The 26228-nt window shown below is 62.8% G+C and overlaps 1 protein-coding gene across 1 annotated transcript in view; it reads right to left on the bottom strand.

The window, feature by feature from the left end:
- KIF19 (kinesin family member 19) overlaps positions 1-26228 on the bottom strand; it is a 29012-nt gene that overhangs the window by 1713 nt on the left and 1071 nt on the right. The window contains exons 2-19 of the mRNA XM_039501974.1: positions 23334-23414; positions 14707-14817; positions 13751-13838; positions 13229-13365; positions 11763-11888; positions 11055-11249; positions 8242-8388; positions 7832-7954; positions 7152-7308; positions 6409-6583; positions 5941-6124; positions 4904-5174; positions 4360-4481; positions 3785-3942; positions 2875-2980; positions 2249-2345; positions 1232-1629; positions 786-930 (exon numbers count right to left, since the gene is read on the bottom strand). Of these exons, the coding sequence (XP_039357908.1) occupies positions 786-930; positions 1232-1629; positions 2249-2345; positions 2875-2980; positions 3785-3942; positions 4360-4481; positions 4904-5174; positions 5941-6124; positions 6409-6583; positions 7152-7308; positions 7832-7954; positions 8242-8388; positions 11055-11249; positions 11763-11888; positions 13229-13365; positions 13751-13838; positions 14707-14817; positions 23334-23414 (2821 nt within the window). The remainder of the gene's footprint in view (positions 1-785; positions 931-1231; positions 1630-2248; positions 2346-2874; positions 2981-3784; positions 3943-4359; positions 4482-4903; positions 5175-5940; positions 6125-6408; positions 6584-7151; positions 7309-7831; positions 7955-8241; positions 8389-11054; positions 11250-11762; positions 11889-13228; positions 13366-13750; positions 13839-14706; positions 14818-23333; positions 23415-26228) is intronic.

Below are 26228 nucleotides of genomic sequence, written 5' to 3'. Positions count from 1 at the left end.
TTGCAAAGTGGAGCCCGGCCCCGATCCGGGTCCCACAGCAGCCCCCTCCATGGGCCGCGCCCGCAGCACAGGACAGGGCACCCGACGGGCACAGTGGCCACAGGGCGGTAGCGGCCAAACATAAAGGGCCAGCAAGGCATGCTGGGAAAAAACGGCTCCTCTGTAAAGGGCTGGGCTGGGGAGACGTAGCAGGCGGCAGGGAAGGGGCCCTGGGGAGCCAGGTGCTCGGGTGCTGCCCCAGCTCTGCTGTGCCAATGGTCCCTGGCTTCCGTTCTCTCCTCCCAGAGCCCCAGGGCTCGTTGCGGGAGGAGCAGAGAACTGGCCCGTGACACAGCTCGTCCTGGGGGACACCGCGTGGCCAGCAGAAGGAGCTGGAGGTGGCCCCCCAAGGTGGGGGGGAGGGACCCTGGGAGGGCAGTGGGGGAGCGGCTGGCCCTGCTGTGGGCTGGGCAGTGCCCGGTATGTGAGCAGAGAGAGGGCTCAGCCTTGGGCACCCCCATTTCCGACACAGAGACTGACGGGGGAGGAGCTGGGAGGGGGCTGCTCGTGCCCGGCCTGGGATGCCAGGCCCAGTTCCAGCAAGCCAGGGTCCCGCTCTGCCTGCAATGGAGGCGGGACCCCATGCCCGTGTGCTGCCTGGGGGCTGGAGCACGCTGCCACTGGCACCGAGGGGGATGCCCTGGCAGAAGTGAGTGCGGTGGCCCGGGCACGCTCTGTCCGGCACAGAGCCAGCGTGGGCAGCCGTGGCCGGGCGCCCTGGCCCCAGCCAGCTGAGGCTCACCCACCTGCATGCTGGCTCTGCGGGAGCCTCCCCTTGGCTTTGCCAGGCGCCTGGGGGTGCGACGCCGGCTGCCCCCCCGCCGGCATCCTGTGCTCAGAGTTGCTCTCGAGGGGGCGGCACCGGGTTACGTTGGGCTTCGGTCCTGGGAGCTGCAGGGGAGAAACGGTCACAGCGGCTCGGGGGCAAAGCTCAGCCCAGGGGGGGGAGCCCTGGGACCTGGATCCCAAACCCTGAACCTCGGATCCAGGGTTACAGCCTCCCACCCCCCGCCCACGAGAAAGGGAGCCCAGCATGCAGTGCATTGTGGGTAAGCTGCAGGCTCATCCTTGCCTGCCTGGCACCTGGCTCCTGCAGTGGGAGCCCCAGAGCGGGGGTGCTGGGGGGCTGGCCCCAGAGGGGCTCTGCGGGAGCAGCTCCTAGGGGATCGGCTGGCCTGGGGACGGCACGTACCCCGTGGCCGGTGACCTCGAAGGACCTGGACCGTCGCTTCCGCCTTTTGCCGTCCAGCGACTCCTCCCTCTTCCCCAGCTTCTTGCCGCCCCGCTGGTGCCCCCGGAGCCAGGGCCCGGGGGAGTGGCTGGGGCGGAGGCGCGAGGCCGTCTCCCCGGTGCTGCTGGACAGGTTGTCTTCGCTGGCGGCATGCTGCAGGCCGGGGCAGGGCGGGCGCCGGGAGGCCAGGGTCTCCGGGGAGAGGGGGTCTTCGCTCTCGCTCAGGGAGTGCAGCGACAGGCTGCTCCGCTCCTTCATGGGCTCCAGCAGGTGCAGCCGGTCGGACTCCAGCACCCGGGAGCGGCGCCGGGCAGCCTTCACCACAATGCTCTTGGTGCTGCTCAGGATCTCCCTGCGCTCTGCAAAGAGCGGCGCCGGCGTGAGAGAGCGAGGGGCCCCCCCAGTCGCATGGTCCAGATCTGGGGGGGTTGGGCCCCTCCCTGAACCCCCCACCCGGATCTGCAAACTGGAAGCATCGTACCCTCAGCCTCATCTTCACCGTGCCCACGGTGCCCCTACCGCCCGGAGGGCAGACAGCCCACATCAGGGAAGAGATCCGTCCCCGCAGGGCTCTGCGACCTGCAGCATTTTGTGGAGGGGGGGGAATGGGGCGAGCACCGGCTACCCTGGACCCTGCGGTGGCTCCGTGGCTGTGATGAGACGGGTGGGGAGGGAGATGGCCCATTGCTGGTGCATGGGCCGGCAATGCTACACATCGTACTCCGTCCCACGCTGGGGGCCTGAGCCTCCCTGCCCAGCCCCCTATCTCCCCACAGTCTGGGGGCCTTGGGAATGGGATGGCCCCAAACTGAACCTAAGACATGACCCCGACCCCCACGTTACCCAGAAGCCCCTGACTCAGAGCGTGGGCGGCAGGAGCCGTTTGCCACCGTCCTGGCACCGTCTGTGCTTCCCTTCCCCCCCAGAGGAGGAGGTGACGGCGCAACTGGGCCCCACCCCACGCCAAGGGCTCCTCACCTCTGCGCGTCAGGGCGACGTCCGCGCAGTTCTCGCTGCTGTCCGGGGAGGAGTTGGGGTGGCTCTCCAGGCTGGTCAGGCTCCCCCGGTGCAGGTACTGGGGGAGAGACGGGAGGTGAGCGCCCCTGGCCACTGCCTGTGGCAGAAATAGCTGCTAGCAAAGGGCGCTGCTCTGCACTCGCTGCCTGCCCGGTCGGGCTGGGACGGGACCGGCGAGGGCAGGGCAGAAAGGCGGTAAAAAGCCCAGAGCCCAGCCCTGCCCAGGGTAAACCCAGAGCAACCCCAGCCTGACGCCAGGCAGCGTGAGCAGAATCTGGCCCATCGGCGTTTTCGGTTATGAATCACCCACACTCGGTACCCGCCGTCGAGCTCGGAGCCCCGGGGGCGGGCGCTGCACAGACAGTGGGGAACAGCTCCTGCCCCAGAGGGCTCCTGGGGCAGGCCAGGCTGACAAGGCGGAAACCGAGGCACAGCAGGCCAGTGGTGGGGCTGGGACTAACCCCAGGACTCCTGGCTCTGTGCAGCGCTCCAGCTACTAGTCAACGCTGCCTTTCACGCAGGCGCGTCCGTGCCCTGGGCCCCCGGCATCACCCACCCAGGGGCCTTTCCCACGCTGCCCCATGCACCTCTTGGGTCACCATGCCGTTCACGTGGATCGGGGGCGGGGTCAGCACAGCCGAACTCTTGATCTGCCGCACCCGAGAGCTGGTCCTGAACACCTGGGCCGGGTCGCTGCCGGAGAGGAAAAGTCGCCCATCACACCCAGAGCGGAGACACGGCACAGAGCGAGGGGAAGTGCTGAACTCACACGCACGGGCCGCTGTGCTGGGAGGCTAATGGCTCCCGTCGGTGGAGTCTTGGATCCAAAGCCCAGCCCAGACCTCAGGAAAGCCAACGGCTCTGCCGGCTGCCCCAGTGCAGGCTCAAGGAGGAGCAGTCAAGCCCGTGTATCTGGCAAAGGCAGCAGCGAACCGGAGCTGCCGCGTGGCAGGACAGAGCCAAGCCGCATGGACAGACATTTCCCTCGCTGCAAACGCGGGACTAGGCCGCGGGTTGCAGCCGGGCGTTGCACCAGGAAGCCAGGAGCAGCAGTGGCGTGACACGGATGGGAAGCAGAGACAGAGCTACTTGGGCACAGAGTGGCAGGAAGGGTGGCCGTGGGGGGTTCTGAGCTAGGAAGCTGCCTGCTGCTGTTTGTTCCTACTGTGCTCGGGGGAACAGGACTTTTGTAAATGAACAAAAACGTCGCTGACTCCGTGTCCGTTTCTCCTCCCAGCCCCACACATCAGGGAAGGGCTGTGGCTGAAGGGGCAGCGAGGAGGTTCCCTTTGCTCTGAGCGTGGCCTCTTTAGGCCTAGCTGAGTCCGGCACCCACCTTTCTGCATCCAGCTGCTCGTCTCACTAACGCCTCCCCCAGGATCACGGGCAGGCGGAGCCTGAGGCCGGGTCCCAAACACAGACACCCACGTGTGCTGGACTGTCCCCAGGCCAGACATGCGGCACTCAGCCCCTCCTGCCCCCCAGGCAAGGCCCTACCTCTCTGTGTCCAGCACGAGGGGCGGCAGGGCGTGCCTGCGGGAGTCGCGCTGCAGCAGCGGCTGGTGCTCCGAGCCCGGCGTCCTCACACTCTCCTGGTCAGAGTCCAGGGCGCTCTCTGCAGCCGGGAGCTGGGGGATCTTGGGCAGAGTCGTGTCCTGCGGGGGAATCAGCTGCTATTACGCCCATCCCAGCTGCCCTGCAGTTTAGGGGTGCCCTGGGGGGCGCTGCAGGACACAGCTCGCCAGCTGCAGCTTCTCTGCCCCTCACTCACTTGTGGATTGGCCCTTTGGGGCTAGAGGGAACCCCTCCATATTGAGCCCCCCAACCCCCTCCCCTGGAAAATTACCTTGCTCTCTGATTGCCCCCTCCCAACACCCAGCCCCCCCCAGCTCCCCACTGTGTGTGCTGCACAGCTGGGGGCCGGAAGCAGCACTCACTTTGCCCGGGTTGGAACTGGTCATGTGAGGGCCCAGAGAGCACCCAGGGACCCGCTCTGTTTCCAAGGGGTGGAGCGATGTCCGGACCCCTGGGGTGTGAGCCGAGAGGGACGGACCAGCGCCCCCCACAGGTACCTTCAGGGCTTTGACAGCCACGCGGTCCAGGCTGGCGACCTGGTCCAGGCTGCCCTCCTCCAGCTCCCGCAGGTAGATCTCATACAGCTCCTCCAGGTGGTGCGGGACTGAGAGGTGATATTCTGCCAGGGAGAGGAGTAGACAGAAGGGAGGGGGGTCACAGTCTTAGGGGCGCGCCCCCCAGACCTACACAGGGGCCCCAGGCCTGCATTAATCCCGACACACAGGTCCCTGGGACAGAGGCGAGCCCCGGGGAGAAGGGGCTCGGGCCGGGCCAGGCCAGGAGGAGACGGGGGCACTCGAGATGACATGATGACGTCGCGACATGACATCATCAGGACTTAGCCCCGTTGCATGGCAACACAGCCTCGCCACATCATGACACGGCAGCAGCCCATTGTGACGTGGGCTCATGCTGGCGTGACGGCCTGAGCACGTCACGACATCGTCGTGTTGCAATGTGACCCCAGGTGCGCCAGAGCCCTGCAGAGCCCCCAACCCCCCCAGGGTCCCCCAGCCCGGGGGGGGGGGCACGGTCCCGCACCGTGGATGATCTGCCTCTGCTGCTGGATGATGCGGTCGCAGAGGCTGCGGTGCTGCTCGAAGCGCCGCACCACGTAACTCTTGTGGCGGATGACGTTGTCCTTGAGCAGGGCGCTGGACTGCATCTCCGTGTTCTCCAGCTCCAGCTCGTGCACCTTGCAGAGCAGGCTCAGCACCTCGCGCTGCTCCTCTGAGCTGATGCGCCGCGGCAGGACCTCCTCCAGCCGCCGCCCCCGCTGGCGGATCTCCTTGAACCGCTTCTCCAGCTCCGCCTGCGGGTGCAGAGCAGCCCAGGGCCCTGCGTCACGTGCCTGCCCTTCCCAAGGGGTCACAATGGAATGGACTGGACCCCTGGCTTTCCCAGCCCTGGGCGCCCCACACCCAGCTCTGCCAGTGCCCCTCGGTCCCACCCCACAGCCCCCTGGTATCCCAGCACCTCTGCCGGTGCCCCTCAACCCCAACCCGCAGCCCCCTCCTTTGCCAGCTCTGGGCTCCCCACCCTCCAGCTCTGCCAGTGCCTCTCAATCCCGACCCACCGCAGCCCCCTGCTAGCCCAGACCTGTGCTCCTCCCCACAGCTCTGCCAGTGCCCCATAATCCCAACCCACTTCCCCTGTTATTCCAGTCCTGGGTGCCCCCCAGCAACTCTGCCAGTGCCCCTCACTCCCGACCCACTGACCTCTGCTAGACCAGCCCTGGGCTCCCCACACCCATCTCTGCTGGTGCCCCTCAATCCCAACCCACTGCCCCCTCCTTTCCCAAACCTGGGCTCCCCCATGCTACAGCTTTGCCGGTGCCCCTCAATCCCAACCTGCAGCCCCTGGCTAGCCCAGCCCAGCCCAGCCCAATTCTGACCAGAATCTGGCAGTCACAGCAGCTGATGCCAATTGAGCGGTGGGGCAGAGGCGGGCTGTGTGGGGGGGCACCCAGCACTGGGCTGAGACCCACCAAACTAATTTCCCCCCCATCAGGCCCCAAAGCCCAGTCCCACAGCACCTCCCCCCGAGCTCTCCCCCGCCCCCACCCCCACGCCAGGAACCTTTTGCTTGCGCAGCTTCTTCTGCTCCCCCATGAGGGCGGCGATGTTCTCCCTGGCCGAGATCACGTCCTGCGGCTCCGGCGCATCCGGCTGCTCGTCTCCGGTATCCAAATTCTTCCCGCTCTCGTCCTTCCTCAGCTCCTCCCTGCACTTCTGGGCGTGGCGCCTCTTCTCCTGGTCCCAGCTGGAGTCGCCAGGGAGAGCGCGAGCGTCAGCCCCTGGGCCCCGGGCTATGCCCAACTGCTGACGCGTGGCACTCCTCACCCACTGATACAGGACAGTAAACCTGGCTGGGCATTACCTGGCTATACTGACCAGCCCCCGCCGGCAGCTGAACCAGGGCAATCTCCCCAATACGCTCAGCCTGCCAGGCCCCCAGGCCAGTTATATTATACAGGGAGGGGGGAGGTTTCCTGGAGCCCCAGTGACACCCCGGCTCTCTGGGGCGCTGGGCAGGGCTGTGCTTACTCTGCAATGGTCAGCAGGTGCCGGGTGCTCTCGATCTGGATCTCCATGTAGCTGTTCTCCAGCTCCATCAGCTGGCGCTGTACGTCCATCTGCTCCTGGAAGGCGCCGATCAGCTGTTCCCGCAGCTGGTCCATCTCCTGCCGGTCGCAGAGGGAGCTGTGGAGCTGCACCTCGGCTGTAACACACGAGGGGGGGGGGGTTGGTCACTGCGGGGGCGCCTCCTGCCACATATGGCATGTACAGAGCAGCCGCCGCAGGGCCGGCTCCAGGTTTTCTGCCGCCCCAAGCGGCAAAAAAAAAAAAAAAGCCGCGTCAGCGCGATCGCACTGCTCCACTCTTCGGTGGCAGGTCCTTCGCTCCGAGAGGGACTGAGGGACCCGCCACTGAATTGCCGCTGAAGACCCGGACGTGCCGCCCCAATAGCGGCCGGAGGGCCGCTCCTTGCTATTGGCCGCCCCAAACACCTGAGCCGCCGTCCCCAAGACACCGCACGCATGGGGGCATGCAGGGATCCCTCCTGGGTCATCAGAACCCCCCTCTGCCGGGGAGGGGCGCGGCCGCCCAGGTGCCCTCAGCCGGGGAGGGGGCGTGGCTGGGAGCCCAGCACCTGGCTCTGGCGGCAGCAGGGAGTGGTGCCAGCTCGGTGTGGCGCGGAGAGTTCAGTGCGATGGGGCAGGCACAGCCCGTGCCCCATGAGCGGTGGTAGGCCCGGCAGCGGGGAGGGCCGGCCCCACGGGCCTTACCTTGGATGTGGCGGATGTCGCCCCGCTCACCCTGGGCCGGGCGCGGCCCCTGCGCGTCGATCTTGCACTTGAGGCGCTGGATCTCACTGCGCAGGTCCGAGATGATGCTGGTGTACTGGGCAATGTGGTACGAGACGTTGAGCAGGTTCCGCTTCACCTACGGAGATGGGGGGCGAAGGGTCAGCGTGTCGGGGAGGTGACCCCCGCCAGCACCACACCCTGACTGCTCCTGGGGAAGAGGGGTCTCTCCTAGAAGGCAGGAGGACGGGGTGCTGTGTGCCCAGGCGAGGGGGAGGATCAGGATGCTGGGTGTGGGGGAGGATTGGGGCACAGAGTGCCCAGGCTGCGGTGCTGGGTGCAGGAAGGGAGGGCAGGGCACCAGATGCCCTGGGACGGGACACTGAGTGAAAGGACAGAGCATGGGGTGCCAGGTGAGGGGATGGAGGGCAGGGCACCGGGTGAGGGGAAGGGTGAGTGGGGTGCCAGAAGGGAGGGCGGGGTGCCAGGCGCCAGACGGGCGGGTGGGGCGCCGGTTGGGGGAAGGGCAGGCGGGCGCCGGTTGGGAGGGCGGGCGCCGGGCGGGGAAGGGCAGGCGGGCGCCGGGCGGGGCAGGGCAGGCGGGGCGCCGGGCGGGGGCAGGGCAGGCGGGGCGCCGGGCGGGGGCCAGGTCCCAGCCGTACCGTGGTTTTGATGCTCTTGGCGCGGTCGGCGTAGGTGAGGGTGCTGCGGGACTCCTCGAAGGCGCTGCTGGCCGGGCTGATGTGCGCGATCATGACCGTGCGGCTGTTGCCCCCGAGGGAGTCCTGGCGACAGAGGATCGTGGGGCTGGGTGTTGGCCAGCGCCGGAGGCTGCAGCCCTGTCCCCAGCCCCTGAACCGGGACGAGCTGGGCGCAGGCCCGTCCGCCCACCCCCAGCCTGCTGCTCAGCCCCGCGCTGTGCTGGCCCCTTGGTCCCGGCCTCCCAGTGCGCACTGCACCCCGGCCGACGTGGGCCGGGCTGAGCCGTGTGACTCCCCCCAGCCTGCACCCAGCTGCCCGCTCCAAGGGGCTGCCCTGGCCCAGGGTCCGGCGGGCGCCGGTCCCGCTGTACCTTCAGGAGGCGGGTGAGCTTGCTGTCGCGGTAGTTGACGTACTTGGGGGCCCCCTTGTCGCTCAGGGCGTTGATGCAGTTCCCCAGCGCCAGCAGCGAGCGGTTGATGTGGGCTCCCTCCTTCATCCTCTGCCCGCGGTTCTGGGTCTGTGGGGGCAGGGCGAGGGCGTGAGGCAGGGATTCGGGCCCGGCGGCACGACGCCAGCCCTGGGGCAGGAGCACGCGGGGTTTTGTACATGGCCACACCCGAGCCCGGATCACACCCCGGCTCGCAGGCACCTAGCAGCACACGGAAGAGTCGGCTTGGACAGGACAACGCCCGGCAGAGCGACAGGGGCTGCGCAGGGCGTGGGGTCTGTACCTACCGTGCTGCTGTCATGGAGTGCGGGGCAGTCAGGGCCCTGTACCCCCGGCTTCCTGCGATTCACCGTGACTCTCAGCCAGCCAGGAAAGCAGAAGGTTTATTTAGACGACAGGAACATGGTCCAAAACAGGCTTTGCCGTCACAGACAACAGATTCCTCCCCAGTTAGGTCCATCTTGGGGTCCCAGGAGCATCACAGCCCCTTGTGGGGTCAGAGCCCTGTCTGTGCTTCCCTCCATTCCCCAGCCAGCTCCTGAAACCCTCTCCCTCCCCAGCCTTTGTTCAGCTTCCCGGGCAGAGGTGTCACCTGGCCTCTACCCCCTTCCTGGTTCTCACTTTACCTGCTCAGGTATTTTCTCTCCAGCCAGTCTCCCATCCCCCAGTGCAGATCGTCCTCCCAGGCAGGGATGGCTCCAGGCCCCAGCACGCCAAGCGCGTGCTTGGGGCGGCATGCCGCGGGGGGCGCTCTGCCGGTCGCCGGGAGGGTGGCAGGCGGCTCCAGTGGACCTCCCGCAGGCGTGTCTGTGGAGGGTCTGCTGGTCCCGCAGGCATGCCTGCGGAGGGTCCACCGGACCCGCGGGACCGGCGACCGGCAGAGCGCCCCCCCCCGGCGTGCCGCCGTGCTTGGGGCGGCGAAATTGCTAGAGCCGCCCCTGCTCCCAGGCCAACACCCCCCACTCAGCATTCACAGCCCCAGTTCGTCACAGCTGCCCACATAAGAGCTCCCGCCGGGACCCCCACCAGCACCCCCTGCAGGGCATGGCACAGCATGGCGTGGTGAAGGGCCCCACTCCTCCACTGGCAAAGCGCTCGGGACTAGGGGCGTTTGACTGTTTGGAAACATCCCCCTGCCCCTCCCTGCTTAAATGGTCTTTTTCTTTTTAAAGGAGAGAAAATAAAAGGCAACGGCCCAGCTCTGAGCAAGAACAAGCCAGTGCAAACAAGCGACCCTACAATAACAAACCAGTGCCCATGAACGACCCTACAATAACAGACTAATACACACAAGCAACCCTACAATAACAAATCAGTGTGCACAGCCCAGTGCCCACAAACGACCCTACAACAACACACCAATACACACAAGCACCTCTAGCAGACCCCAGTGTGCTGTGCGAGCCCACCGCTTGCAGGCAGCACGTCCGTAACAGAACCTCTCCTAACCTGATACTTGCACTGCCCCTGCAGGTGCCAGCTGATCACAAGCCGCAGGCCACGTTACAACATGAACCAGCCAGGAGTCCAGGCATCTGACCTGGCCCCCTGAAATCCATGCTGTGCCCAGTCAATGGAGTGTGGAAAAGGGGATTGGTCTAGAGGGCTAATCCCAAGCCTGGGGCACTAGGGGTCGCTGTGAGCCTGACTAAACCCGGGCAGCAGCAGCTGGCCAAGTCCATTGTTCTGCCTGGCACCAGGACTGCGTGGACAGAGCGGATCCGGGAACGAGGACTCCAGTCCCCCACGCAGCCCCGGGGAGCACAGCCTGCAGATGAACCTGGCACGCAATCGTGTGGGACGGTGACACATGGGGGCCCTACTCCCCAGGACTGATCCAGCCCCAAAACTGGTGAATCCAAGCCTGGGTGCCCCGGCGCTCATCAAATGAACAGTCTGACCCACGGCCCACTGGAAGTGCCAATCGTCGCGGTATCTAGGGGCCGAAGGTATCATTGCTGGCACACCAAGGGGGAGGCAGCGCTTGTGTTATCATGCCCATCAGCCTGACCTACTCCTGGTCCATCACTCAGCTGTGCCAGTGCCCCTCAGTTCCGACCCACTGCCCCCTGCTAGTCCGTGGCCAGAGACTGGCAGCTGTGTACCAGCAGCAAAGCACAGCACACGGGGCACGTCCGACCTAGACCAACGGTGGATGCATTTGGCAGGCCCAGTTTCCCGGGCAGTGGGGTGGGTCCTCTGTCCTGCCTTTCGCACGTTCCCTCTCTCTCCATTCAGGACATGGAGGGGCCAGCCCCACCCCACAGACTTGGGGGGTTCTGGCAATTGGGGGGGAGCCATCCCTCGAGTGGAATCCTGAAGCCTCCCTTCAGTGACTGATTGTGTCAGAGCCCGTCTCCTGGCCTCAGTGACCCCCTCGCTGAGATCTGCAAAGCCCCAGCTCACAGACACAGCCAGGGCACGTGGCTCAACCGTGGCCGCACAGCCAGGCTGCAGCGGCACTGGGATTAGAACCCACCAACCCGGCTCCCGGCCCCAGACCACGTTCCCTCAATGCATCACGCAACTGCCACGTCCCCAGCACAAAACGTGCTGCAGCATCCGGGCTGAGCCCCTCCACCCAACCCGAGAGCCTGCTCCTGGCACCTCCCAACATCTCCGTACGCCCACCCTCCTTGTTGCCCCTCGAACCCACGGTGCGAGGAACTGTGCTCCCCCTGCACCGACTGGCTGCTGGCACCGCTGGGCTCCCGCCCGGAACCCCCTCCCCGTACCTGAGACGCCCTCTCAGAGCCGGCCAGGTCGATCATGAAGAGCCGCCCCACCCGCACCTCCTGCATGATGTTCCTGACGCGGCTCTTCTGGCGGACGGTGACCTGCAGCACGGCGTGGGACCGCGACGACGTCTGGTTGGCAGCCGTGGGCTCCTGCATCCGCTGCTTGTTCCCCTTCAGCAGCAGCTGCATGACCTGCGGGGTGGCAAGGGGGCGAGAGGGAGACGGTGGGCGGGGCGAGAGAGGGGCAGAGCGGGACACGGCCGGTCGCTCTGCCACCCAGTCCCTCCAGCACCCCGCGGCAGCCTCGCATCGTCGCTGGGCACCCCAGCCGCACATACAGCCTGTGTCCCTGGACGTTCATTCCCCTCCGTCCCCCAGCCCAGCGCGCCAGGTCAGTACACGCCCTGCCAGCGCCCAAGCAGGGACCCTGGGTCCCGCCTTCGCAGGGTGTCACTTCAGCACCGCACCAGCCAGGGGAGGGCTGTGGGGCCGCGCCGGGACAGCACGCTGACAGGACTCGGAGGAGGGGACAACAGCCGAACCACGGCTACTCCAGACCGAGCTCCGCTGACCCGGCACCCAGGCACGGGGCGAGTCTCAAGGCTCCTACGCTTGGGGCCAGGAAAGGCTGCGCTGGGGAGGGGGTGTGGAGACAGGGGAGCTGCAGGATTGAAAGTTGTACTGGGGTCTGTGCCCCACACTCACCTCCTTGGCATTGATGGTGGAGACTTCTGTGATCCCCGCCACCTGGATCACGCCCTTGGCGTCCTCCCGTAGCTCCAGGAAGCCCAGCGACGGGTTGAGCAGGTCCCGGATCATCTCGTTGTAGATCTAGTCGTGGTGGGAAGGCGCAAGCGGGTGGGGGTTGGCACGGGGGAGGGAGAGCGGCAGCCAAACAACCCCCCACCCATGCCTTTGGCCATGGCAGGGGTGAGCCATCCTGCGCCAGCTGCAGGGGCACTACCTTGGGGCCTCCCCACCCCACCCATCCGGGCTGGCCACCCCCTGCAGCAGATCACCAGGGAGCCCAATGCACCCTCCCCAGCCAGCCTGCCTTCGCTCCCCATCAGCCCTGGCTGCCTGGTTCTTGGGATCATGCCCTGCCACGCTGGTGTCCACAATGGGGCCAGCGTGGGACATGCCAAGGAGGGGCCTCACCTTCCCCCAAGCCAAGGGCATCCCCTCCTTCGGGGGGCCAGGCAGAGCGCCAGGCGGCAGCAGGGAAATGCAGCTAATATGCAGGGAAGGGCCAATCCCCCTCCACTGGGCGTTGACCCGTTGGGCTCCTGCCCTGACTCTGGGCAGAGTCTCGCCAGGACACTGCTAGCAGCTGCCAAGTGCTGCGTGTGAGCGCCCATGCCCGCCAGCGTCTGCACCAGGCACGCTGGGCACCGCTGGCTGATGGCTTAGAGGCTCCAGGGTCCTGGGCCTGGGTCTGGCTCCCAACCCCCCCCCCCCACTACTAGGGGTGAATAGCTCAGAGAAGGAACATGAGCATCCTCTGCTCCTTGGCAGCTGTGAGCTCCCTCAGGCCCAGCGTCTGCTCCCCACCCTGCCCCGGAGCAGCCCTGGCATGAGGCTGCCCTCAGCCCTGCCCCTCTGGACCAGGTCGGCGGCAGGACTGGGCCGGGTCCCGGCTGCACGAGGGAGCTGGGCGCGCCCCCGGTTCCTGCCCAGGCCCCGCTTCCAGAGATTTATCCTCTCGGCCACCCCAGCCCCGTTGCCTGGCTCCCAGGGAGTCTTTGTGGGTGGTTCCTCCCCGGCAGCCTGGCTGCGTGTGTCAATATTGTACTAGCCCGTGCAGGCAGCGAGCTGGCGGCGGAGTCCCCGCGCGTTACCACGGCGATTATCTGCCCGCTGGGCACAGAGCTGGTGCTCGCTGGACCACAAAGCCGGCCGACTGAGATGGGCAGGGAGGGCGGGGTGACCCCGGGGGCCGCCTGTCTGTACACACGCGTGCACACACACTATGCAGACACTGTGTATGAGCACCACACACATACAACCCGCCTGTCCACACACACACTACACAATTCAGCCTGTATGAGCAACACACACCCATACACACACACAATATACAGACACAACCTGTATGAGCACCGCACACACACACACCCCCTGTATGAGCACCAAACACACAACCTGCCTGTCCTTACACGCTTGGGCCTTACCTCGAGGTAGGACATGGACACCTCGTACTCCATGTCGTCGCTGGTCTCCTCAATGGCTCTGAACAGGTCGTGGAGGGTGCGTGCATAGATGCCGGGCTCGTGGTCTGTGCCCAGCATGGTGTACGTCTTCCCACAGCCTGGGGGGTGGCAGGAAGGCAGTCTGGGCTCTCTGCGGGGTAGGGGACCCTGTGGGTCTGTGCTGGGCGGGGAGGTGACGGGGCATCCCCCGTGGGTCTGTGCTGGGCGGGGAGAGGACCCAGCCACCCATCGCTCGCAGGCATCCCCTGTGGACACCTGCTTCATGCTTCACCTTCCCCTTTGTGGCTCTGAGCCAACTCCTTAGCAGTGCCAGGGCTGGGGGCTCGCAGGCCCTGGGTCCCTCCCACACCCTGCCCTCCCGCCATCCCAGTGGTGAGGCTGAAACGCCGCCATCCTGGCCAGAGGAGCGGGTGGCGACTGGCCCGTTTGGCTCCCTGCCTCAGCCCCTGTGGGCGAGCGTTCCCAGCACCGCGCGGCCCTCACCGGTGGGGCCGTAGGCGAAGACGGTGGCGTTGTACCCGGAGATGACGCCTTCGATCAGGCCCTTGGTGGTGGCGCGATAGACCATCTCCTGCAGCCAGAGAGCGGGGAGGGTGACAAGCCCCGGGCGGGGAGGCGGCACAGACAGATAGGTCAGGATTCGCCCCCCTGCGCCCCTCGTGTCCTGTCACCTCCCCTCTCCACAACACCAAGGCAATTACCTTGGACCAACCCCTCCCTAACTGAAAATGTGGGGTCGCGTGTACCATCCAGCCTCCCGCTGGGTCCCAGCCATCCAGCCGCTTTTACTGACCTTTCCCTGCTCTACTCACCCACCCGCATGCAGCCACCCCCGGTGCGCTGGGACAGACCTGCACTCACCCAGCACGCAGAGACAGAGCTCAGACCCTCCTGTGCCCCATGCCTTGGCTCCTGCCACCCAAGGTGCAGGAGAATCACCACTAACCGGGAGCAGTATAGAGCTGCTGACACACAGCTGGGCAGCTCTGATTCCATCTACTAGATGAGTTCCAATCCCCTTCCCCGCTGCCCGGGGCTAACAAGGGGCTCAGAAACCTGCTGAAGGGTGGGTCTCTGGGCATTGGAGGAGAGGGGCTGCACGGTACGCCCCCACGCTCTCCCTGCCCCCCTTGTCTTGGCTGTCAGAAGGGAGCAGGGGGCATTTGATGGGGGCAGCCTCTCCAGTGTCAGCATAGTGTGGAAATTAGCATGAAATGGAGCTGCTGAAAGCAGACCCAGGGCCTGGCCTGGCCCAGCCCCGCTGCCATGGCCGCTGTGTCGTGCAGATGGGGAGGGGGCAGGGCGGGGGCAGAGGATGCTGGAATAGCAAGGCCCCCCGCCCCCCACCAAGGGCCCCCCCCAATCCTGCAGACTCGGGGCTGGGTGGCCCATGCGAAGAGTTTGGAGCCCAGCAGGATTCCCAGGGCCCAGCTCCTCACCTGAGTTGCTGTGAAGTCAAAGGCCATGTCAAAGACGTAGGATTTCTCGCGGGAGCGGTTGGCTCGCAGGATGTCCTCGGGATCCTCCATGGGGTCCATGAGCACCACCACCTGCTGGGACACCGGGTGCCAGGGGTCAGCAGGGCATGGCCACGTGCCAGCCTCCTTTCCTGGGCATCCCTGGGATCAGGCCTGCCTGCCCCACATGCTGCGACCCCCACTCTCCTTGGGAAGCCGTGTGTCCCAGTGCAGCAGTCGGGGGGACGAGGGATGGCGAGGCTGGCACTGGGCTGTGGCATGTGCTGGGCTGTCATGCACCTTCTACAACAGGATGGCAGCGAAATTACCCTCCGTTGGGTCTCTGAGCACAGACCCCGGCCTGCCCCACTGACCAGGCTGGGCAGAGACCATCTCCCAGGGGGGCCGGCTGGAGCAGGGGGCCATTCCACTCTCCGGCAGGTAAGCAGCTCCCTGTGACTCCGGGATTGCACCTCCTGGACAGTCCCTGACCCAAGAGGCTCCCCAACAGGCTGAGACACCCCAAGGCCGCATGCCAGGGGACGGAGCCCCGAGGGCCAGCTGGGAGCACAGACACTTGGTGCCAGCTGGCAGCTGCGTGGTCTGGGAGGTGGTGCTGCCCCAATTTGGGGTCAGTCCAAACGGTTTGTTTCCATATTGGCCATGTTTTAATGTTAAATTTGGTTTATATATATATAAAAAAGTTACTTTCTAAATGAAACGTCCTTTTGAAAACAAACCATGGAACCTCTGGTTCCAGCCCTGGCAAAGCAGGACGTGTTGCTTTGGTCAAAGCTTCTCCCCCCACATTTTCCAAAATGATTTTTTTGTCAAAACAGACACGAGTTTGAAAAAAAAAACTGGTTTAGTCAAAAAGGTGTTTTCCGAGGGGGATCTGTTCTGCTGAACATTCCCCAGCCAGCTTCACTGCTGACATCAGGGGAGAGCCACGTGACAGCCGGCTCCATCACACCCTCTGCGCTGGCTAGGTTCCCAGCTTCGTCATGCCCCCCGCCCTGGCATGGCTCCATCACCCCCTGCCCTGGTTCAGCTCCCGGCTCCATCATGCCTCCTGCCCTGGCATGGCTCCATCACACCCCCCACCCCGGCCTGGCTCTCACCATCCATCCCCCCCCCATTAGCACACTCCCCAGCCATGGCCCCCTGCCTTGGTACAGCTCCCGGCTCCATCATGCCCCCCGCCCTGGCATGGCTCCTGCCCTTCTCTCTCTCAGTCTCTGTTTGCTGCTACCCTCCCCTGGGGGCTCAGGGTTTGCAGCCTTTTAATAACTGACCTGATTCAGAGATGTGAGACGGGCTGGCCCTTGGGGGCTCAGCTGGCAATTAGCAGCACTAAACTAGAGCTCAGCTGCACTCCGGGGAGATCTCTGCAGGCTGGTACGGGGCACGGATTGTCTAGCAGGGACCGACCTCTGCTTTGGCCTCTCCCCCGGCAGGGACAAATGGAGAAGGTAGATCCAGAAGGAGATGGTCTCCGCGCTCCCCAGGGAACGCTAGCCAGTGACCTCCCTGCTCCCAAATGGCCCTTTTGAAAGCTGGGGGTCAGCCGGGAACTGGGCCCGCAGGCTAATGTCACTGCTGCTCTCCCAGGGGAGCTAGGAGATTAGGTTTGCCGGAGTGGCCTTTATTTAAAGACTAGCTGGGTCTCAGGTGTCCGCTGGGGAGACACCGCTACAGCTGGGTGGTGGAACCGAGTCAGGGCCCCGGAGCAGCAGCTCCGCTTTCCAGATGGCAGCATGCAGAGGAGAACAAGGGCGGGGACTGCGGGGGGCTGCGGGTCCCCAGCAGAGCTGGGCTGGAGAGGGGCAACAGTAAGGGGCAGAGCTGGGCTCCCTGGTCCAGCACGAGCCACACACAATCCAGAGAGACCTGGGCAGCTGCTCCCCGAGGCAAATGCCAGGGCCTGCGGGCTCTGTGCATTACCCAGCCCCAGGCCCCCACCAGGGAAACATTGATCCTCCTTTGTCCTCCTGTGAGCGCTGCTGCCCCTGGCTCCTGCTCCCGGGCACGGCCCAGGGCTGCTGCGGAGAGGACAGGCCCATACTTGCTGCTGGGACATCCCTCCCCATTCACAAGGCACCTGGCTGTTTGCTGAGGCCCCGTGGGAGGAGATAAGCCGTTCTTCAGCCAGGCTGGGAAGGCGGAAGCTGGCTCTGGAGGGGTTGGCTTAGGGGGCCCGGCTGTGCCTGGGTCCCTTGTGAGGAGCCCAGCGAGGCAGCTTGCCCAGAGCACTGAAATGCAGGGGGATGGGGGGATCCAGGGATCCCCTGGAGTAGGATCCCCGATGGCTCTAGGTCCAGGAATCCACTCCCCTTGCATGCACCACCCCAGTGGCAGCTGGGAAAAGCTGGAGGCCAAGGGCCAGGCGAACCCAGTGGCTATCGCCCCAGGTCCAGCTCCCGGGGCGGTTCCACTGGAAATGCAGCCACACCCCCGAGCGCTGCCGTGTTCGGCCCAAACAGCCCCCTGGCTCCGCGTGCTGCCGCCTGGCATCAGGTTCCTCTTTGAACGGGTGGGAACGAGGCTCAGGTTGGGTTTCAGAGCAAGGAGAGAACAAAACCGTCTCAGAGCCTCTTGGCCGGGGCTCAGTGTAATCTGATCAGCAGCCACCAACCTGGACAGGCAGGCACATGGCCAACGGACCACCAGCCTGGCATCCCACCCCGTGGCCATCCCAGGCGGAGGGCAGATCTCCCCAGCGTTGGGGCAGGATGTTTCAGAGGAAGCCATAAGCCCCCACAAAACACCCCCAGCTCTGCAGTGCTGCACGGGGATGGGGACAGCCCTGGAACCCCAGCTGCTGATCTGACGGTGCCCTCAAGCTGTCACTAGCATCCTCACCAGCATCCTGGCATATGCCAGGGCTAGTCACAGAAATGCACAACCCCCAGCTCTTCTCTGGCGCTTGCCAGCAGTTGATCTCAACGCACCTTACAAAGGAGGCCGATATTTCAGGCCATTTTACGGATGGAATCTGAGGCACAAAGAGATGCAGTGTCGTGCCCAGGTCACCCAGCGGGCAGGTGGTCAAAATGGGATTAGAACCCAGTTTGGTGCTCTAGCCACTAGAGCCTCCCTCGGCTTCCAGGATATCCTGCTGCAGCAAGTTCCAGAGGTTAACAACCTTCTGCACATACAGTAAGCGCACACATACAGCACATTCGGCGAGTCCCAGGCACTAACAAGCCCCGATCATTCTTACAAAGGCCTTGCTGTAGCCGTGCTAAGACTGTTGCCAAGGCAACCAAGAGATGGCAGCAGAAGATACCGGGGTCTTGCGAGTACATTCCCCTCTCAGGTGTGGGGGATGGACCGTCAAGCTCACAAGCTGCGGGGAGACAGTGCATGTGCCTGGGGTGGGGGGACGGGTGACCAGTACAAGCCAGGATAAAATGCTTCAGGCCAGATTCCCAGCCGGGGTCTCCAGCAGGCCGACGGAGCTGCCCCACTGAGGCTCCGTCCCCTCCAGACTGACTCCTGTGGGGACAGCGGTGGGAAATGCAGGAGGCTGAGGGACAGGACAGAGCGTGCGGTGAGGACGTTCGCTCTGTGTTGGCTGCCAGGCCTGGGTGAGCCAGTACTGCCGGGACAGTGGCACAGGAAGGACGGGCTGCAGGGGGAGGCTGCTCTCCCGTTGTGCCTCCTGAATCGGGGCATTGTTCCCGGGGCCAGAGCCGGCCCTTAACGAGCGCTTTGTGCGGGGTGCCAAGAGAATCCAACTGTCCTCCCCTGCGCCGACGCGGGCCTTTGATCGCAGCCCTCTGTGGGCCAGCGACACACAAAAGCGGCTCTGTGCCGCGCAGGCCGAGGGTGGGGCAGCCGCCCTGGCAGTGCCAGCAAGGTGCCCTCCACCGGGGGAACAAGCAGGGAGCGCTGCCCCACGGGGGCTCCCCGCACCCTCTGGCAGCAACACGGCAGGGGGCACTCTCGCTGCCCCCACCAGGGAGTCGGGGTGGGGAGGTGTTCACCCTGGCCGGGGGTGCTCTCCCCGACTCTCCCCCTTGGCCATGCTACACCAGGGAGGGAAGGGCTGGATCCACCAGACCTCCTGGCCCATAGCTGCTCCCTCCCCACCAGTGCTCGGCCCCTCCACGGACACTTCCTCCAGCCCTTCCCCTCAATGAGGATTGGGGGGGGGGGACACAGCCAGCGCAGCACTGCCCCCTCCCCCGCCTTCTCCCCGTCTCCCATTTCAATGCAGATTTTGACCTTTCCCGAGTGCCGGGCTGGCAGGCTGGTGTCTGTGTGTGTAACCTTACCCCGGGGGGGGGAGGGGGGCAGGGTGGCGTCACTCCACCCCACCTGCCCTACTTCCAGCCTGGCCAGCATGTCCTAGGTGAGAAACAGAGTGCCTCCGCCCCGGGCTGTGGGCATCCCCTCGCCCCAGAGCCTCTTACTGGGGTGCCAGGTCACCAGACGGGGTTAACATCACTCCCCCCCCACACCCCCCGGCATTCCTTCTATCGCAAGTACTTCTAGGGCTTCTGTAGTGTCCCGCTCTGCTTTGGTATTGTAGGGTCTCCCATAAGGGCAGAGCTACACACACGGGTTTGTTATTGTAGGGTCTCCCAGGGCTGCGGGCACTGGGTTTTGTTAGATAAAATCCACGTTTGCATTACAATTACAAAGATCAGAAAGAAGTCCTGCTACCCGCCCCCTGCCCTCCAGCACAGGGCAGCGACAGGGCCCCGCACGCTGGCTCCCCAACAGAATGGGCTCAAGCAGGAACTAGCAAGGGCCGAGCTGGGCAGGACAGATTCCTGACACCATGGAGACGGCAGAGGCAAGGTCAGACAGGCTGCAATGAAGCCTCCATAGCCCCCGTGCCCAGGTGCTGGGATCAGGAGAGATCCTGTCCAGGCCCCCAGGCCCTGGCATCCCTGTCTCCCCGCTGCCACCCCACCCAGATCCTGACGTGGCAGCTGGGTTTGTCTCCAGAAGTTCCATTGCTTGGAGCCAGAGTTGACACCCGCCCCCCGCCCCCGCCTGTGCATAGTCGTTGCCACGGCGACTAGGTGCTCCGATAAACCATGCCAGTGCATGTCTGAGATAGCATTGTCCCCTGGCCGGAGCGGGGCCCACGCCGGCCCCTGTGCGCCCGGGGGAGGGTGCACATGCTAGCCAAGGCAACCCAGGGAAGCGGCTTGCGTCTGACCTCCCAGCCCCTCCCCCACCCCACGGGAGTGGCCAACACCCCCCACCCTGATCCCCCACATGGTGCAGGCAGAGCCACGGGCATAGGATGGCTGCTTCCCTTGGCCTGGACTTTGTTCTTGCTTTTACCAGGGGAAGAAAATCAGCCAAAGAGGCCCAGAAGGGGAGGCTGTGGATTTGGCATCCCAGCGAAGCAGGGGCGGGCGGGCACTCCTTGGAGGTCAGTGGGGGGCACGTTTTCCTCCTCGCTAGTGAACTTGGTTGTGCTGGCGCCTCGATCCCAGACCCGCTGCAGCCCCCTCCTATCCCAGGCCTGGGCTCCCCCTGCTTAGCTCTGCCAACACCCCAGGATGTAGGGCCCTAACGTATCAGGTCAGCTCTTTTCTCACTTGCAGCAGCCCCTGCTGTTCCAGCCCGGGACAACTCGCTGGTTCTCCAGCTCTGGGGCTGTCCAGGACAGACGCCAACCCTGTCCAGCCTGGTGCGCCGGGCGGGTGTGAACAGACTGTGCAGAGGAGTCCACACGTGAGAGCCGGCCTGCTTGTGCAATAGGGAGCCACCCTGCCGTGCCCTGGGAGCTGGGGGGGGAGAGGCCTTGGGGACGTTCCTACCTTCCGTTGCTGCGAAGAAGGGAACGAAGGAAGGGGAAAAGAAAGGCAGGAATCCTAGAGGGGAAGATGGGCCTGGGGATGGCATGAGAACATGACAGGGAACACGCTCCTCACAGCACAGCCCCAAGGCACCCGCCTTCCGCCCAGTTCTTATCTGATACCCAGGGCCTGGGTACGGCCGAGGGCGCCGGCTGCCAGAGCCTCGTGATTACAGCAGGGCCACAGGAAGTGTCTAGCCCGTGTGAAAACATGACGCAGTGATGTCTGCAGAGAGCCTGAGGCAGTCGCTTAGAGTGGGGACGGCCCCTGCATCTCCCTGGGGCATCACCTCTAAAACCTGCTGCTTCGGAGCCTGCCAACCTACCCTGCAAGCTGGGTAACTGCCCCTTCCCTGTCGCCATGGTCTGGGCATCAGCCAGGCCCTCACTCAGGCTCTGGTAACGACCACAGACCACAGAGCTGGAGGGGAAATGCCAATGGAGCCATGTTCCATTGCGCTTGGGAGATCAGGTCGATTTAGCTGCAATCTCATTTTGCATCAGAATGGGGTGGGGAGTTCTGAAATGTCCCACTGCAGTCTTTTTGGAACAAAGCATTTCACGCTGAAAAGACCTTTTCCTTCAGCAACGGGTTACCAAAGGGAATCCAAGGGTGCGCTTTCGAAACAAAGCCAAAAGCCAAACAAAACGCCGCTATTTTGACAAACCCAAACATTTCAATTGCCCCCAGAGGAATTTCCCTTCAGAGACTTTGGGGATTTTCGGGGTTTTGCTCCGATACAGAGCGAAGGCAGACGCCGAAATCCCCAAATCCTTTGTGAAACAGAACTTCCATTGTCCCCTCCTGGCTCTAACAGACAGCCCCTCCCTCCCTCGCAATCCGCCGGCACCTCGGACGGCCCTGCGCTGTCCAGCTGCCCACCTGGTGAGCCCTGGGCCCAGCCACCAAGAAGCAGCTCTGCTTCCAGCCCAGCCAGTTACCATCTGCCTGGAGAGTCCCCTAATGCCGCGCTCAGCCCAGGTAAACACAGATGGCAGAGACAGCCCCGAGCTCACGGCCGCCTGCTCTTCTCTTAATTGCTCGAGGGGAGTAAAAATATCCTGCTAATAAACGCAGCTTAATTTCCTCCTGATGTGAGGCCGCACTGGGGCTGGCGAGTGGTAACCCGGCGCTAGTGCTTAGCAGCTGTTAACAGAGCTGGATCGATAATGGAACGCGGCGAGGGGAAGGCGAAGGCAGCCAGGGTCAGACAGCGCCAGGGGACATGGGAGAGGTCGCTAGGCCCAGACCCTCAGCCAAGGGCCAGATCCAGGGTTTCTTACACTAAGGAGCTGCTTCAGTGCCATGAGCAACCCTCCATTAACAAACCAGCGTGGGCAGGCCTGGGGCTCACGTGCCACAGACCAGAAGGGGCAACCCTCCAACAACAAACCAGAGAATACCTGGTCCCCTAGAGCTACCCAGAGCTAGCTCCTAAGGTCACGCAAGGCTCGAGGAGGGGGAAAGGAAGACGCAGTGGTTAACCTTTGCTCATCTGGCTCCCCGCCACCCCCCTCACCCACTGAAGGCAGGGATTGATTCTGGGACTGGGTTCTCGTTTTCCCCCCTTTCAGCGTTTAGTTTTGGCTATGCCAGCGCCCGGTAGCTTCTGGGGGTTGGCGGCTGATCTGAATTGTGACTGATCAGGGTGAGTGATGGGCCAGGACTGAAAGAATCCTCACTGAGCCCATCACGGGACATTTTCCTTTATCGTTTGCATCCTGCATTCCCACGCGGTGTGAAACACGCCCCCCCCCGCCCCCAACAACCTTCGGGCGTGGCACAAACACACTGTGAGAGACCTGCTAGGCCCCGAAGAGCTCACACACTGACCAGACAACGGTGCGCCCAAGGAAAGATAACGGCCTCACTTTCACAGATGGGGAATCGGGCCCCCATCTCCAGAATCCCAGCCCAGTGCCTCATCCACTCTGCCACATCGGCGAGCTGCAGAGAGCACGGGCAGGAATTGAGACAGGCTGCAGCTGACAACCAGGAGCAGGAACTGTAGCGCTCCAAGGCAATTTGCCATGTCCAGGGGGAGGGTCCCCAGGGTGCATTTAAAAACTCTTCTTCTTGGGCAGTTCCAAGGGAGGGGGTTTTACTGGCTGCTTTGGATTTTAAAGGAAAGCCAGAGTGACCCCTAAATTAAAGCCAGTGGCCCCTGCTGCTGGAGTGCTGGGCAGCCCAGCTGTATTCAGATGCCCAGCAAGAGCGCTCTTTGTGGGCACATGGGCCCAGCGGGTACAATTCTACCTGGGCTTCCCTAGCACCTTGGGAAGCAGGTGATTCAATGCAAAACCAGCAACAAAGGAAAGCAAGTGTAATGGCATGAAAACACCTTGTTCTCTGCTTTTTAAAGGGCATCGAGAGAAAACGCTCCTGGAAGATTTTGCTTGTTGTATCCCCATCTCCCATCACAACACTTAGCAAGAGGATTTCAAGAGAGACGCTGCCAAGTATCTTCCAGTCACACCTAATGCGGGAAAGGGCAGCGCGAGCTTCCTCCGGACGCTGCTCTGCCAATGCCCCTCATTCTTAGCTTGCAGGCCTCTCTTTGCTAGCCCAGCTCTGCCAATGCCCCTCAATCCCGACCTGCAGCCCCCCAGCCACACCGACTTTTAGGTTCATTTCTCTTTAGACTGGACACCAGGGACTTTGACGAAATGCACCAAAATCACAGCTGCTTACTCTGACCTGAGGCAGGATTTGAACTTGGATCTGCCAGGGCGATGTCCCCGATGCCCCTTGCTCACCCACCCACCCTGAATGCTCCTGCCATACCTGTTCATCCACTTTATGAGCTATGAGAGTAGCTCCTTCCTCCAGCTCCACCATACTGATCGGCCGGATCCGAAGGGCCACCTGGAAGAGAGCGAAGAGAGGGTGAGAGACGCGGGCGGCGAATGGAGCCGGTGGAGGGAAGGCAGAAGAGATGGGGAATCGGCACCTGCACGTGAGCCATGGTGCCGCCTGGCACGGAGAGTCTCCGAAAGTTCCTAGCACTTAGGAAGCCGGCTGAGTGCGAGCCGCCCACCTGGCGCAGCGACTTTGCTGCCGATGTCCATTCCCCACCCCACGCCTCACCTGAGGCATCGCCTCTCTAGCGAGGCAGCGCAGAGGCCCTGGCGCGCCCTCCCCGATGGCCACGCACGCAGCAATTACAGCTTTTTCCTGGAAGAAAGAAAACACCGCTGGGAGCAGATCAGCAGCTCCGGCTGCACACACCAGCCCTGTCGCCGAGTTTAAAGGGACAGCTTCAGCCAGTCTGTCCTCCCTCTAGCCCTGAGCTCTTCACTGCCTGGCCAGCCACTGGAAGGTCTGGGCTGCAAAAAGCTTATCAAATCCATCAGTTAGCGAAGCTCCCCACTAGCCCGAGGTGTATTCAGCACGCTTGGGTTTTGCAGAAAGGTTTGGTCTGTGAGAGCTCAGGTGCTGACGGCTAGTGATTCCTGGTGCAGCCGTGGAAACCAGACAGGGCAGCCGTGTCCTGACCAGCTCCCCGGACACTGTGGCATCGGTTCCCTCCCTTGCCTCATTCACCCCGTGTGTGTTTCACAGCTGAGCGGGTCCCCAGCCTGTCTGGGGGAGAGTCTCTAGAATGGTCACGTTCCCTACAAAGGGACCAGGAGCTTGGGAAGAGGCCAAGTCCCACCCAGAAAGTCCAAAGCCAAGTGGCTTGAGATGTAGGGCTCAGTTCTGGGCCCCCACTCATCCCTGGTGCTAATGGGGGTGAGGGTGGGCACCGAGGAGGGGAGCAGCCCTATATTTGGGAGGGGTCAATTCAAGTACTAGAGGCTGTCTGAGCCCTGGAAGTGCCCGCAATGTGCCAGGTGCTGTCTATGCCAGGACACAGCGCCAAGATCTTCATCACCCAGTGGCAACACACCCGGATTTGTAACCTTTTGTATCCTTCATGTTGAAAGGGTCCCAATGAATATTAAGTTGTTAAAGATGCAATAAAACCCAACTTAGCTTTCAAGTTTGAGCCCCTAGGGCGGTCACAGAGCATTTAGGTCATAGAGAACCACTAGGAATGAGCCAACCAAACTTTATTTAAAGAAATGATCCATGAAGCAAACAGGCATGCGATTTCCACACACACAATGCTAGTTATACATCCACTCAGCAATGACATAGTCTATCAATGGGGTCACAGCGTGAAGTACAGTCTTATAATCCCAGAGCCTCACCGGATCCTTTGCATGTTAATTGGCCTCACTTGCAATTTAGCAAAACTGCTCCTTGTCTACTCCATGATACTACGAATTAATATGAATCTGCCCTTTACCTTCCTTCTGTCTCCACCACTGCACTTTATTTACGTGAACATCTGCACCAGCGTCCTTCCCATACTGCCAGCCCCGAAGCATTTCCATAAAACAGTCACGATTCTCAACAACTCTCATTAGAAACCTCGCGTGAACAACTCACCACCCAGGAACCCAACCCTGGGGCCCGGCCATGCTACCTTGTACCTTCCCAGAATGCTCTGCTTCCAACTTACCTTCAACTCTCTTGCACGAGCAACTCCAATTTCACAGACTCCTCTGCACTTTGGCTGAGTTAGTCTCCACCCCTAACGTCTACTTATCTCTTATCCCAAACCACCTGAGAGGCTCCCCGCTGTAAAACTGGCAGAACCCAACCCGCAGCGGAAGCTTGGTGAGTAGCTAGAGCCAAAAGCCGAGGTCTTTGGACTCATTTGTAGCAAATACTGCACCCCCAGACCTGTGTGTTACCCCCACACCAGGCATGGCTTCCTAACGAAGGCCAAGCTGAGCTGGGCACTTAGACATTGTCTATGTGAATGAAGTGTGTGAGCACGATCGGTGGGCCACGGCGCTGACCAGAATCTCTTGTATGAACAGATCAATAAATAGCATCTTTCCAGCCACTAACGCACATCGGCACACGTGGGAATTGTGTGGGGAGCATCACCTGAGCCCTGCTATGGGGGCAGCACCACAACCCCGCAGTGCAAACAGACCCATGGGTTATTGACACTGACACGCTTACTCAGAGACACTCCAATGCAACCGTACAACGGACGCTGCCTCTCCCCACAACATACAAACCAAGATGGGGCTGGGGGCGCGGAGAGGGGCTGGTCATAAGAGCACTGAGCTAAAAGTCCAGCTATATCATTATGCACTATGGGAGATTACACTCCGGGGCATGCACACCTACACACTGCACACCCAGCATTTGCTGCTCATGTGCGCGCACACACACACACACACGATACAGCATCCAATGCACACTTTACAAGGTGCACTGCTTGGCCTCAGATCCCACAAGAACCCCCAAAGGAAGTTGAGGACACTCGGTATCATCCAGGATTGGGCTCTTATTGTTCCTCTTACATTCTTTTGCTCTGCAGTATCTTTCGCCTTCTGTTCTGAAAAACAGGAAATCGGGAGAGGCGCTGGGATTTTTTAGAAGACAGTTTTACTGCTCTCCAGTAAACAGTTCCTTTAATAATACCAGCATCATCCTTTGGTTTGGGTGTGTGTGATGCTGCTGCAATTCATGACAGCAAAGTGTAGGAGGACAAAGGCTGCAAAATCCAGTCCTAGGACGGAGGCTATAGCAAGTACTTTAATACACTCACAAACGAATATATATGCGTATAGTACACACCACACACACACACACATTATTTTGCATAGATGTGCA

The sequence above is a fragment of the Mauremys reevesii genome, linkage group 15 (assembly GCF_016161935.1).
Source record: "Mauremys reevesii isolate NIE-2019 linkage group 15, ASM1616193v1, whole genome shotgun sequence".
Lineage (NCBI taxonomy): Eukaryota > Metazoa > Chordata > Testudines > Geoemydidae > Mauremys > Mauremys reevesii.
The sequence above is the reverse complement of the archived record's forward strand: the minus strand, read 5'-3'. Positions and strand labels throughout refer to the sequence as shown.